Below are 13,805 nucleotides of genomic sequence, written 5' to 3'. Positions count from 1 at the left end.
CAGTGCTGGAATTAAAGGCATGTGCTACCATGCCTGGTATGGCCCTCAAAAAAGGAAGAAAAATAACAAAAAAAAAAGAAAGAAAGAAAAATAACAAAAAAAAGAAACTGAGGAAGAAAATACTGCTATAAAATTTGTGATTGTGATGAGGGAAATGTGACCTTGTTAAAATGGAACTTGGTCCATTTTGCACTGTAAGCAATCTACTCAAGATAATTTAAACCATGGATTTATTCAGCATAGCCCACAGTCCCGGCCTCATCTAGAAGTCTTTCCCAAACCCATGCTATACAATAGCCACAGTTGCTGCTGCCGGAACCGGAACTGGGAAACGGCTGTGGGAGGAATGAGAAACCACAGAGCTGCGTGCCATCCCCAGGACTGTGCCACCTTGTACGGTGCACACCCGCCGTGTGACAACAAGCCTAAGGCTCAGTTAACACTTGAGTGGGAAGAACTCGCGTTCTAGGTAGAATGCACTTTGAAGGCTCTGAAAACACGCTTCCTCGATCGTGTCTCTGCCCTTGGCTGTACCTGCTGCAACGGCGTTGGAGCGGCTTGACTACAGGTTGTAGCCATAGAGGGTGTTCAGGGCTAGAACACCAACCAAACCACAGCTCAGTGCTGTGAAGAGCTTTCTCCACGTATACTGGGAAATAATGTTCCATACAGAAAATACATTGAATTGGTAATAACGTTGTATTTTCCTTACATTTTATACAGTATTTGTGATGTGTAGATCTTCCAAATCTCAAAATACGTTCTTTGCATTTTTCAGTAGCATCATTGTAAAAACAACAAAACACAGCCTAGATGTCAGTTGTGGTGGCTCGTGCCTTTACTGCCAGTATTTAGGAGGCAGAGGCAAGCAGATCTCTATGAGTTCAAGGCCAGCCTGGTCTCCATATTGAGTGCCAAGACAGCCAGGCCACATAGCAAGACTGTCCTGGCTCCCCCGACCAAAAAAAAAAAAAAAAAAAAGCCAGCCTAGAGAAATTCTAGACTGTATAAGTTTTTTATACAGTATAAGAAACTAGAACATATAAGAGCATTTATTCTCAGAAATTGCCATCAGTGGCCAACATTGTTTTGGGGCTGCTGGTCAGCAAAGCTATTTGGAACTGTGTAAGAGTCAGAATGGGCCAGGCAGCGGTAGGCGGTGGGGCTGAGAATTTCGGACATTTGCTCAGGCTGCTGTTCTGGGGCCCACCCTTGGCAACTACCGCTTTGCAAAGAGTGTAGATCACGAAGCAACCCTCTGAGATTCCCAGCCCCAGGCTCAGCCTTTTTGCTGCATCCTGGCTCTCACCAGCAGAACCAGAGGCTGGGTGAGAACGCCTGCGCTGCCGCGGGTGTCCGTGGTGCGGCGGGAGGCGGCCACCAGGGGGCCGCCTCGCGCTCGTCTCGGGCCGCTTCCGGCCGCGCAGGCGTTGTGGGCCGCGAGCCGGATTTGGTGGATATCAGGTAGGCCCCGGGGAATGGTGGAGCAGGCTGGGGCTCTGCGGGGCCTTTCCGAGCCTGGACCACCTCCCCAACCCAGCCCCAGGGTGGGATGACGCGGCTCTCCCGGGGCTCAGCTGGACCTTGCCTTGGAGCAGGTGGTGCCCTCCAGATGCTTACCGTGCACCCTTCGCCCCTCCGGGTGCTCATCGCGCACCCCACTCCCGGTGATCACCGTGCACCGCCCCACTCTGGGTGATCACCGTGCACTCCTCCGGTTTTTCACCGTACAGCCCCTACGTGTGCTCTCCGCGCACCCCCCTTTGGGTCTCTGTGCACTGGGCGAGGCCACTCAACTGTGTGAACGGAGACTGTCCTCGGTGCTCTCGCTTTCTTACCTCCTCCCTACCCACTTCTCTCCCCACTTCCCTCCTTCTCTATTAAAAAGCAGTATATAGACGTTTAGGAATTTTGACGTCCCCACTCTTTGCCTGTACTAACGAAATAATATCCAGATTATTTAAAATAATTATTGGAAAGTGAGGTGACACCAACATCTCGAATCATGTAAAATAGTCTGCATATTGGCAGTTCATTTAGTTGCCTTATTTATTTTGTCTAAGCAGCCCCTTCCAGTGACCACACTGGGTTCAAGTCTGCCTAACCCCTGAGCTTTGCAAGACCCTGAGGAAGAACGTGGATTTGAGGCAGCCCTTCCAAGTACATGGTGTCGATACTGGATGAGCGCCTTCACCTTTGAGTCCGTTCCCTTCTCTGGGAAATTAAGTACCTCAGAATTGTTTTGAGTTTGATATCGTGTGATACTGTGTGAGCAGTTGAGTTTAAGGATGATTACTGTTTTCCTAGGGAGAGTCAGAATGCGAGGATTATAGCTAAAAGGCACAAAATACAGTCCATAAATGCCGTAAGGGCTTGCCAACTAATGAGGGCCATATTTTCATTTGAAAATATGAATTCTAAGGCCTGGAGAGATTGCTCAGTGGTTAAGAGCACTTGTTTTTGCAGAGGACCCAGGTTCAATTCCCTAATAGCTTACTGCTGCCCTGCCACAAGTCTCTTGTAAAATCCAGGAAAGGGGCTGACAATTTTATGCTCCAAAATCTGTGCACTGGAAAGGGTGTGTGCCTGTGTGTGTGTTTCACACATGTCATGGCATGCATGCGGAGGACAGGGTACAACATGGATGCTGGTCTTGGCCCTCTCCCTTTCTGAGCCAGAATCACTCTGTGGTGTGCCATGGGTCAGGCTGGCTGGCCCAGAGGCGTCCACGGATTCTGTTCACCCATTCACCACAGGACCAATGGGATCACAGGTGTGTCTGGCTTTCTCTTGGGTTCTGGGGATTTCAGCTTGGATCCTGGGGATTTCAGCTTGGGTCTGCACACCTTACCCACTGAGCCATCTGCCCAGTCTGTGTGTGTTCTTTTCTTAGGGAGCCCCCTTTCCTTCCTAAAACTATAAGCTCTAGGCGCCATGAAACTTGCATTCACCCAATAGAAAGGTTGGATGAGGGGGAGGTTGGGGCGAAAAAGATTTAACACTCGGAAGATGTAATGGTGGTGCTGGTGAAAATGGATGAGAGAAGAAACGGCCGATGGGAGGCGCTAGAGGGCAGGTCCCACAGAGAACCGAAGAACAGATTCCTGGGCTTGCAGAAACACAGGAAGACAGCAATGCTTGCCAGATGCCCATGAACACAGAGAAGTGCGGTGTGACTGTCCATTCAGTGTGCCTTGGTCCCTGCTCTGTGCCAGGCACTGCAGGTGGTAGGGAACCAAACAGAAAAGGTGACAAACATCTCGGAGCACAATCTAAGGGTCCACAGATCTCCTAAAGGGTTTCTTTGGGCACCAAGGAATGTTTGGGGGCTGGAGTGAGGAACATTGGGGGACTCTGTAGTTTACTTTCCTGGGGTTTACCTTCCCCTTGGTGCAGGAGTCAGACGCAGGGCATTGTCTTGGCATGTGCTAAGCATTGACTCTCTCACAATCTACATCCCTGGCCACTCAAGACTCATCTCAGAATTTAGACGTGTTCCTCAAGGCATTGTGGGACTATTGAATGTTTGTATTCTGGGCAGGATTTTATCTGTCATTGGGAAGGATCACCCTCTATGTCAAGCAGGAATTCTTCCACGTACACGTAGGGAAATACGTATAAATTTTGTTTCACACCAGGCTGGTTGAGAATGCCTATAATTCAGCCCATGGGAGACTTGGACAAGAAGATGGTCTGGTTAGTTTGTCTACACAATGAGACTGTCTGAAGCAGGGGGAGTTATTTCACTGATGATGCTCTCGTCGACTGAGTAACAAAGCAGAGTGGATGAATCTCTAAAGCATACTGCGATGGGCTGGCGAGCTGGCTTCGTTGCGATGGGGGCTTGCGGAGTTCAACACTCAGGATCCATAGTGGAAGGAGGGACCTAATTCCTGTACGTTGTGCCCTGACCTCCTTCATGCATGCCTTGCCAGGTGTCCTCCCCTCATGGACAAAAAGATAAAATGTAAGAAATTAAAACAACAAGATCAATCTGAACTTCAAAGCCGTTAGCTGCAGAGTGGCTCTCCGGTATACCAGAAGTGATACAGTGCCTGAGAAGCTGCTTATGGGCGGGGACTTGTGACCACGGAGGACACTGTTTAACTGTGTCCACCAGAAGGCCTCGGGTTTTAGCATTCATCCAGATCACCTGGAGAACTTTAAAAGTGGATTTTGTTTCTGATCTGAAGTGAGCGCCTAGGAAATGACTTTTCTTCCCAAGTCCCCAGGTCCCCAGCTGGAGAATCCCAGAGAATAACCGTGAGCCTAGTGGCGGCTGGGGACTGAGAGGGCATCGAAGGTGCTCCAGTTCTATATGTAATATTTCAGGTCAGGCGTGGTGGAGGATCACATGCTGTGCAAGACCCCAGTATACCACCACTCCCCCAAAATGTTATTTTTTTTAAAAAAATTGGAATATATTAGGACAACTGTAAATTGACAAAACACTGAATAGATGGTCTTAATCTTATGTTTTCTTTAGGAACATTTCATTAAAGAAGGAAGATCCCATCTGCTGTGTGGAGAATGGATGGGAAGAGAGAAAGATCATGCAGGAATCAGCTGTAGGAGCGCAGGTAAGAGGCGCTGGCGGCTTGTGCCAGGGCGGAGTCAGGAACGGACGGTTCATAGGGCTTGGCTGATTCTGAGGTCAGGGGACGGAGGAACTGAGTCACCCTGGTTTGTGATATGAGTGATGATAGGCTGTGTCTCCACAACAGAGTGGGAGCCCCGAAGAGGAGCTGTGCTGGGGAAAAGGGGGGGAGGACAACAAGGTCAGCGGTGGACACAGCCCACAGAGCGTTGGGAGACGGATCTAGGCTGCAGTGTAGATGTAGGGATTGCAAGCAGCTTGAGAGCTACCAGAGACCCTGCATGAGGGGAGATTAGCTCGGCCTGCAGCGCCCTTAAAGGAATGCTATCATCTGCTGCCAGGCTTGGCCAGCTACAATCCACTGCCTGAGCCCTGAGCTAAGCAAGCACTTTACCAGTGAGCTGTAGTCCCGGCCATTTTTATCCTGGTAAATGTTGGGTAAGAGATATTTGTTGAGAAAGCACAGGTTTGTTTTTTATACGCCGTAGGGGCTGCTCTATGTACTCTGGCAACAGGGCTGAGTGGCACAGGCAGAGACGATGCACGACGTCATTCCACCCCTCTGCACCTCACATCCGTGATGCGGTTATCACTCGATTTTGACATTGACTCCTAGAGAAAAAGCAGTTGCAACCCTCTGTCCTAAGGTCTAAGTTGAGACACAGCTGGTCCCTCTAAAGATTATGAAGAAAGATGAGCTGGAGAGATGGCTCCGTCGGTAGAGGTGCTGGTCATGCAAGCCTATTGCATCCCCAGGACCCACTTAAAGAGGGAAGAGAGAATCAGCTCCACTGAGTTATCCCCTGACCTCTGCATGCGGGCTGTGGCATGTGCTCATCCATGCCCACACGTACACACAATGATAATTAACATAAAGTTTTTTCTTTTCTTTTTTTTTAATATTTATTTATTTATTATGTATACAGCATTCCTTCCATGTATGCCTGCAGGCTAGAAGAGGGCACCAGACCTCATTACAGATGGTTGTGAGCCACCATATGGTTGCTGGGAATTGAACTCAGGACCTTTGGAAGAGCAGGCAGTGCTCTTACCCTCTGAGCCATCTTTCCAGCCCCCATAAAGTTGTTTTTTTTTTTAAAAAAAAGTATGATGAAAGAGATAATGCAACAGATGCAACAGCCTGGGTAGAAACAGCCGCCGCAGCTCTGTTCAGTCTCTGAAGATGAGCCGAGGGAGAGGCCTGAGGTCGAGATGAGGAAAGACGAACAAATGAATCTGAACACTGCTGGAGCTGGCCGGGGAGACCCCAGAGTGTGGGGTGATGGCCTCCAGGTGGTCTGTGAATGAAACCAGAGTGATTGCAGAGTCGGGGTTTCTTGAACACAACCAGGTGATAGCAGGAATGAATATCAGTGTTGAATTCTGTTGTCTAAGCGAAGCTACTGAACTGTCAGTTCTTACGTTTCGGGGTTAGAAGTAGTCGCGTTGCTGTGACAGTCCTTCACCTGTGTCCTCATTGGCTTAGAAACAGGAAGGAGAAGTTCCATATTTGCTGACAGGAACTGTGAAAAAGGAATAGATTTGGGGGATAAGACAAGTTTATTCTTTGAAGTTGAGATATATTTCTTTTTATTTTGTCTGCGTGTGACTGCAGTATTCACACAGGCCAGAAGACACCGTCTGATCTCTTGGGATGGAGTTAGGGAGGCTGTGAGCTGCCATGTGGTACCAAGCACAACTCTGAGCGACCCAGGCATGTGGATGGAGACTCAGCTGAGAGAAGGAAGAGACTCCTGAAGGTAGCCCTGTCAAGATTGACTCTGGGTCCCCATGTCTCCCAGTCTAATGGTCACTTTGGAACACTTCTGTCCAGCACTTTGAGGGACAAGCATCCTTTGCTCAAGGGTCCATCCCAGGTCTGTCCCCTGCCAGGTCCCTTTGCCATGGCCTTGCAGTGGTCTCTGTTCTGGATTTTTTGGGTCCCTGCTACCTGTGTCTCCTAAGTCATCTCTTCGGAAAATCTTAGACAATTAGAATTAAACCATTATTCTCCAAGTTTGTCAACTCTTATCCCGGATTATCATCAGGGCCTAATTTCTGCACCTCCATCTCCCCACCCCAAAGCTACCTGTGCACCCACTGAAAAGTTAGCCTTGCTTCTTCACTGGGGTATCACTCAGGGATAGGGTGCTGAGCTGGCTTAACCGAGGCCCTGTGTTCAATCCCCCAGGCCACAAAACAAGCCTAAATATTTTGTTGTTGCTGTGTTAGGGTTCAAGCCCGGGGTCTTGCACATGCTGGACGCTCCCTGAGCTGTATCACCAGAACACCCTAACCTTGTCTGATTCCTACGATAACTAAGCCTCTTTATCTGCCTTCTATCCCAGTCCCACAATGCACACCTACACTCAGGCCATCCACCTAGTGCAAGCTCCTGTGGGAGAACAGGACCAGACGTGGCCTGGATGAGCCCGCATTTTAGCTTGTAACGAAGACTAGTGTTCATCAGGGCAGCTCACAGTTCGTTTACGCCTTCAAGTGATGCTGATCCTGACCCAACCCACGAGTGACGGTGACCACCTTCAGCCCACCAGTGGCATCAGAACACTCCCGTGGAAATCAGCGTGGACGACGATTCTTCTCCCTGTCTCATGTTCTGTTGTAGGAGCTGGCATGGGACAGCAACATGGAAACAGGAAAGGTCTCACCCACAGGGAAGTCCCCCGGGGCGTTGGGCTGTTGCTCTCCTTGGCCCTTATGAATGCCGCCCTTTACCTCTGTCTCGACTGGTTTTTCATTTCCCCTCGACCTCCGGAGGACCCGAGTCGCTGTCCTCATGGTTACTTTAGGATGGGACGGATGAAAAACTGTTCGCGCTGGTTGTCCTGTGAGGAGCTGAGGACAGAAGTGAGGCAGCTGAGGCGCGTTGGAGAAGGAGCCGTGAAGAGAGTGAGTGTTCATGCCCGCGTTGTCCTCACTGCTAGCTCTGGGAGAGCAATTGTTTGGCACCAGGTGCCATGACGCTTGCTGCACCTGGGAGTCCAAGGCAAAAAGATTGTCTGGGACTGGGCTATGGTGACGCATGCCTCTGATCTCAGCAGAGGCAGGCAGATCTCTGAGTTTGCGGCCAGCCTGGTCTACAAGAGCTGGTTCCTGGAGAGCTACAGAGAGAAACCCTGTCTCAAAAAAACCAACAAAATAAGAAGATTGCTTGGGGTGGGGACTTTCAGGCTAACCCGGGCAACATTGTGGAATACGGGCTTATAAACAAACAAAGAAAAAAGAGCCTTGACGACCTTGTGTTTCTGTCCTTGAGCCCAGGAGTCTGTGATCAGGAACTCGGGCGGGTGTAGTGAAAGCAGCTGGAGAGGGAGGCAGGTGTGAAAGAGTACTAAAGGATGGGAGACAGGAAGGCTTTCGGGAGATGGGGCATAGCTCAGCTGGGGAATGCTGTTTCAAGGCCATCGTGGCTCTTGAGACAAGGTGTCCCTACCACAGGTTGGCCTTGAATTCTCTGGAGAGACAGTTGTCTGAACTAACGTAGCAATGCTGAAGCTGAGGAAGTGTCTCTCTGTGTCTCTAGATGTCATCTGTATCTAGCCCTAGCCTAATTCTGTTGCCTTTGCATATTTAATAAACTCCCAGATGGTTCTCTCAAGGCCTGTCTCTCCCCAACTCCCAGAACTGTGCAGCCAACCGCTTATTTGTCAGCTCCACTTGGAGTTCTCTGAGCACGTCAGAACGTCCTGGGTGGAACTCTTGTTCCTTCCGAATGGAGTCTTACTGTATAGCCTTCAAATTCATGATCCTCCTGCCTCAGCCTCTTGAGTTTAGGGATTACCCGTACGTGTCACTACAGCTGGCTTGGTGTGGAACGGTTGATCATCTCTTCTGTGGGCCTGCTGTTCCCCCCTTTGTAGATGGCACCACTTTCCACCCAGGTCCTTGGGCCATACACCTGGGGATCATCTTGGGTCCTTCCGCCCCTTCTGTCAACCAGGAGCAGGCTGCGCTCTTCCACACTGCGGTCCATGGCGACTCTCGGGTTCTGGGTAGCCTTTGAAAGAGTCCGTGGTCTCCGCCTTGGCCCCGCTCTTACCTTCTTCCTTCCTTCCCCACCCCAGTTACATGTTCACCCTGCTGAGTGCCGTGTGTCTGTCTTCACAGCTCTGGGATGGCAGAGACGGGACCGTATCTGGTTTGTTTCCGCGTCCTCTGCACCACGCCTGCCTCCTAGGAGGTGTTTGTTCCTTGGCGTGCTTTGGTGGAAGCCTGGGTCTGACGTTCTCCTTGGCCCCGTTTCAGGTCTTTCTGTCCGAGTGGAATGAGCACAAAGTTGCTCTCTCACGGCTCACCAGGCTGGAGATGAAGGACGACTTCCTCCACGGACTGCAGATGCTGAAGTCTCTGCAGAGCCCGCACGTGGTCACGTTGGTTGGCTACTGCGAGGAGGACGGCACTATTCTCACCGAGTATCACCCCTTGGGTTCCCTGAGCAACCTGGAAGAAACACTAAACCTTTCGAAGTACCAAGATGTGAACACCTGGCAGCACCGGCTGCAGCTGGCCGTGGAGTATGTCGCCATCATCAACTACCTGCACCAGAGTCCCCTGGGCGTGAGGGTCATGTGTGACTCTAACGACCTGCCCAAAACGCTGTCTCAGTACCTGCTGACAAGCAACTTCAGCATTGTGGCCAATGACCTGGATGCGCTGCCCCTGGTGGACCATGCCTCCGGGGTCCGGGTGAAGTGTGGCCACAGGGAACTCCACGGGGATTTTGTGGCTCCGGAGCAGCTGTGGCCTTATGGGGGAGACACGCCCTTCCGAGATGACCTCATGCCCTCCTATGATGAGAAGATTGACATCTGGAAGATTCCGGATGTCTCCAGTTTCCTTCTGGGGCACGTGGAAGGCAGTGATATGGTTCGATTCCACTTGTTTGATATCCATAAGGCATGTAAGAGCCAGATCCCCGCAGAAAGACCCACGGCTCAGGATGTTCTGGACACTTATCAGAAGGTTTTACATTCGCTCAGAGAGTCTGTGATGTCTCAGACAAAGGAGATGCTGTAAGGTCAGGCCGTTAAATGATGGACTTAACAGCTGAATGGCATCCCAGCTGTTCTACTCTTGGTGATGGAAGTGCTTTCGTGAACCTCGTGATTTGTGGATGCAGGGTCTCCTCCACATCTGCCTGCACATCTGAGTGTGCTCTGCTTTCCCAGCAACCCAGATGGAAGTAGCCAAGTGGGAAAACCTTGCTTTACTGTGCTTCCTGGTGAAGATGCAGAGAATTCATGGATCCACACAGTGTTTGAAGGAAGTGGTAAAACGGTAATCATGAAGACACATCGCCTACTCCGGTAACCATGTTTATAGATTGGTAGGAAATGGGAAAAAACATACACTAATTCTTCAGAGAACATTGTTCCTAATTTGAGCAGTCCTGTTGGAAGCTGGGGATATAGTGCCCAGTGGTCGGGTGTTTACCTGGTTCTTTGCAAAGCCTCGGATATGATCCGTAGCATACGCACACGCGTGCGCGCGCGCACGCACACACACACACACACACACACACACACACACACTCACACTCAAAGACCGTTTTGGGTGTCCAAAGCGCAGCCCTCATCAGTGAGGCCCTTGTCAGTGTTAGAGATGACCGTCTGTGAAGGTTCCATGCAGTTTCCTCTCACTGAGCCAAGTACGCTGTGGCAGCATGCTCTGGAGAGAGACGGTGAATGGCTAGGACTGACTGCTGGGAACGGCAGGCTGCGGGAACTTCCTTACCTGCCTGGGATGGTGCTGACCTGCGGTTTCTGGGTGAACATTTCATATCCAATGTTCCTCTTTACTAGACAGTGTCGAGCCTCCCCGGGCCTGCACAACTGAACACCTTAAACAAAAACTGTGGCGCCAGGAATGGTGGTGCACACCTGTAATCCTAGCGCCTGGGAAACAGATTGGAGAAACTAAGAGTTCAGGCCTGTTATGGGCTATATACCATGATCCTGTCTGTCCACGCCCCCACCCCAATAAAAAAAAATCTCTCCTGTGGTGCTGGCATCCTTATTTTGGGAGACATGAGAGAGTCGGTGTGTCTTCGTGGCCACTCACGAGGTGTCCCCTGAACCTGAGCAGGCGACAGATTCACCTGGAGTCACAGATCGGGGCCCACCTTGGAGTGTCTAGCTTCACAGGGCTACAGGGAAGTCCAAGGGTTTTCATTGTAACTGGTTCACCATGCTGCTGCCCCTGGTGTTTCCCTCCTCCTACAGGGACCACCGTTCAAGGTTCCTGTCCCCCTTGAGAGGAAGGTACCATAGGCCAAAGAAGTAGGCAGCATCGGATCTGATTGTCTTCTGTAGCCTGTGGCTGACAAGGGGGTGAGCTTGCCCAGGTTTATCTCTGTGAAGCACACAGGTGCTCCATTCACTTCGGGTTTGTTTTACAAAATCTCCACCAAGCCAAATGGTAGTGGTGCACGCCTTTAATCCCAGAACTCGGGAGGCAGAGGCAGGTGGATCTCTTGTGAGTTCCAGGACAGACTCCAAAGCTGCAGAGAAACCCTGTCTCAAAAAACATAAAAAACAAACCAACAAACAAAAAACTCCACCCAAACCCACTGGCTTAAAGATATTAACAAGTACTGGCCAGGATGTGGCGTGATTAGACCCCTTACTATCCTGCTAGTGGGAACATAACGGTGCAAAAGCGTATTGGGGAAACAGTCAGGCGGTTAGTTCCCACTTTACTGTGCTCAGGGGCAGCTTATAGAGGGCTCTGGCCACGCCCCACCTCACAGGATCCTTCAGCTGCAGACTCATCAGAACCCACTCCCCTGCCATCAGGGTCTCGTGCTCAGAACAGCTGCAGGCTGCTCAGAGCAGAGGAAAACAAACAAGTTGTTTACAAGAAATTCAGGATCTGGTGGTCTGCAGTCCCCAACAACAGTCCTGAAGAAAAAGTGCTACTACAGATGGTGCCCAATGTGGGTGTCGTATGAGGTGGGACTTTCCTTTGGACTGCCTAGCACAAATAATGACATACAAACAAACACTTTTTTTTGTTTTGTTTTGTTTGGTTTGGTTTTTCGAGACAGCGTTTCTCTGTAGCTTTGGAGCCTGTCCTGGAACTAGCTCTTGTAGACCAGGCTGGCCTCAAACTCACAAAGATCCACCTGCCTCTGCCTCCCGAGTGCTGGAATTAAAGGCGTGCACCACCACCACCTGGCTCATGCTGTATATTTTTAAAAGGTTCTAAAACTCTGGGGTAGTGGATTAAGTAGCACAAGTAATAAAAACCCAGAGGCAGATTTTGGGCTTCAACCTGAAGATCAGAAAAGCAAAGCAGCCAAGCCATTAGAGAGTTCTTACAGCTATGAAATCTTCATATCAAAAGAGAGTGAGTTCCTGTCTCATCCCGTCTTATATTCCTCTCTAGTGCTAGGATTAGAGGTGTGCTCCACCACCACCCAACCTCTGTGGCTAACTAGTGTGGCTACTGGGATTAAAGGTGTGTGCCACCACTGCCTGGCCTATATGACTGACTAGTGTGACTGCTTTGCATTCTGATCTTCAGGCAATTTATTAAAATACAATGAAATATCAAAATGAGTATATATGATTTTGTTTTTAAAGACACAGATGACAAGAATAGGAACTTACAAAGAAGGAAGCATGGAGCCATTCTTTACTTCTATATAACAAGGCAAAAGTGTCAGTTTTGTGTGCACATACTTGAATGCAATTATGTTTTCTAAGGTAAGTTTTTATTTTCCTCTGTTACCTAATTTTTCCATGTAAGTTTTATTGAAGACATCTAGCCATCCCTACTCTATTGAGATAGTAATTATTAATTCAATGGATTTGTCAAAATTCCTTACTGATTTGTTTGGGATTTTTCTTTTCAATATTTTAATTTTTTGGATTTAAAAGTGCTTACCTGCAATTAAGTGTGTGCATGCACGCAGTGACCAGGAAGATGAGAAAAGGGAATCTGATCCCTGGACTGGAGTTCCAGCCGCTATGAAGGGTCATGTGAAGGCTTCCTACAGTCCCTAACTGGGGAACCACCTACTGAGCTCTGTTTAGCTCACCTCCCTTCCTTCCACACTAGAGGTTGAGGGTTCTGCTCTATCTATCTGGGTAGAGCTTGTGGGTACTAAGCTGCTATCTGCCAGGGCTGCTATCACCTCCCCTTTAATTTCCCCCAGCATTTGGCAGCGTCAAGGGGCAGCAGGGGGCAGCCATAAGCAGTAGTGCCATCCTGTGTTACAGCCTTGGGCTAACAGCACCCTTAATCCTACAACCAGTCCAGTCCCCTCCAGTAGCATGGGTTAGAGCTCTCAGCTTAGGGTCTGGAGCTCCTGGCCCTGCAAACCTGAATGCTCTCTCTTTTTTTCCATGTCCAGGAACTTCTCTCGCTTCTTAAAACTTTTTTTATGTTTTGTTTTTTGTTGTTGTTGTCGTTTGTGTAATGGCCTGACCATCCTGGAACTCACTCTGTAGACCAGGCTGACCTCGAACTCACAGAGATCCTCCCCCCACCTCTGCCTCCCAAACGCTGAGATTAAAGGTGTGCGCCAACATGCCTGGCTAAAATGTGATTCTTTTAATGCAATTGCACGTTTAATGCAACTTTGCATAGTTGGATTTTTAAATGAGTCCATCTGAGAAATTAAATAAATGTAATTGCAAAGCTAAGCGGAGCCTGTTTCCCTTCATCTTATTTAAGACTCTCGCAAGTGGCTGTGTGAAGAAAGGCTAAGCATTTCCTCTAGCTGCATAGTGCGATTTTGCTATTAGAAGCAATTGTGTTACAAATTGTGCCCGTCCTTTTTCACCTGTGACGGTTTCCCTGGGAATACAGACAGCGGTGTGGATCTGCAGGGTCGTCATCCCTGCGCACCTTTAACGTCCACAGAAGATTGGTAGCAGCCTCTTCACCGTGCCAGAAACAGAAGACCGTTTAGGGGATGTATCCTTCCCTCTATGTAGTGAATGCCTAGAGCGTGTGAGAGGGAAGCTCTTCAGTCTTGTTCATTACGCAGGAATCTTCTACATGGACAGGGGCTCGTTAAAAGGCTAGGGTGTAAGAATTTAGAATGTCGGTCAGGAAAGTGGTGAGGGTGAATAACTGCGGAAGCAAAGACCACTCTTCTGGATGTTTCTCTCCACTGGAAAACACTGTGCAGAGGGTAGAAAACAATCAGGACGCACTCTGCGGTGCTAGGTCTAGGCAC

At 49.5% G+C, this 13,805-nt stretch overlaps 1 protein-coding gene across 5 annotated transcripts; it reads left to right on the top strand.

Annotated features, from left to right (window-relative positions):
- Nucleotides 1-1,391: 1,391 nt before the first annotated feature.
- Nucleotides 1,392-13,266, top strand: Pomk (protein O-mannose kinase). Of its 5 annotated transcripts, none has more exons than XM_050146786.1 (5): nt 1,392-1,464; nt 4,487-4,580; nt 6,213-6,357; nt 7,224-7,507; nt 8,864-13,266. In XM_050146786.1, the coding sequence occupies exons 4-5, from the start codon at nt 7,232-7,234 to the stop codon at nt 9,632-9,634; spliced, it is 1,047 nt and encodes a 348-aa protein (XP_050002743.1). In that variant the 5' UTR covers nt 1,392-1,464; nt 4,487-4,580; nt 6,213-6,357; nt 7,224-7,231; the 3' UTR covers nt 9,635-13,266. The 5 variants fall into 5 exon arrangements, with proteins under 5 accessions (XP_050002743.1, XP_050002740.1, XP_050002739.1 ...); XM_050146783.1 differs by having other exon boundaries at nt 7,098-7,507; XM_050146782.1 differs by having other exon boundaries at nt 6,946-7,507.
- The last annotated feature ends 539 nt before the right edge of the window (nt 13,267-13,805 follow it).

This window comes from Alexandromys fortis, unplaced genomic scaffold, assembly GCF_014885135.2.
Source record: "Alexandromys fortis isolate MF-2015 unplaced genomic scaffold, M_Fortis_MF-2015_v1.1 scaffold_55, whole genome shotgun sequence".
NCBI lineage: Eukaryota > Metazoa > Chordata > Mammalia > Rodentia > Cricetidae > Alexandromys > Alexandromys fortis.
This window is presented reverse-complemented; position numbering and strand designations above follow the sequence as displayed.

Excerpts from the sequence above, each read along its gene's own strand:
- Pomk (XM_050146783.1), top strand. The coding sequence starts at position 7,100 with ATGCTGATCCTGACCCAACCCACGAGTGACGGTGACCACCTTCAGCCC. Across the intron at positions 7,508-8,863 it reads GAGAAGGAGCCGTGAAGAGA|GTCTTTCTGTCCGAGTGGAA; the intron begins GTGAGTGTTCAT and ends GCCCCGTTTCAG.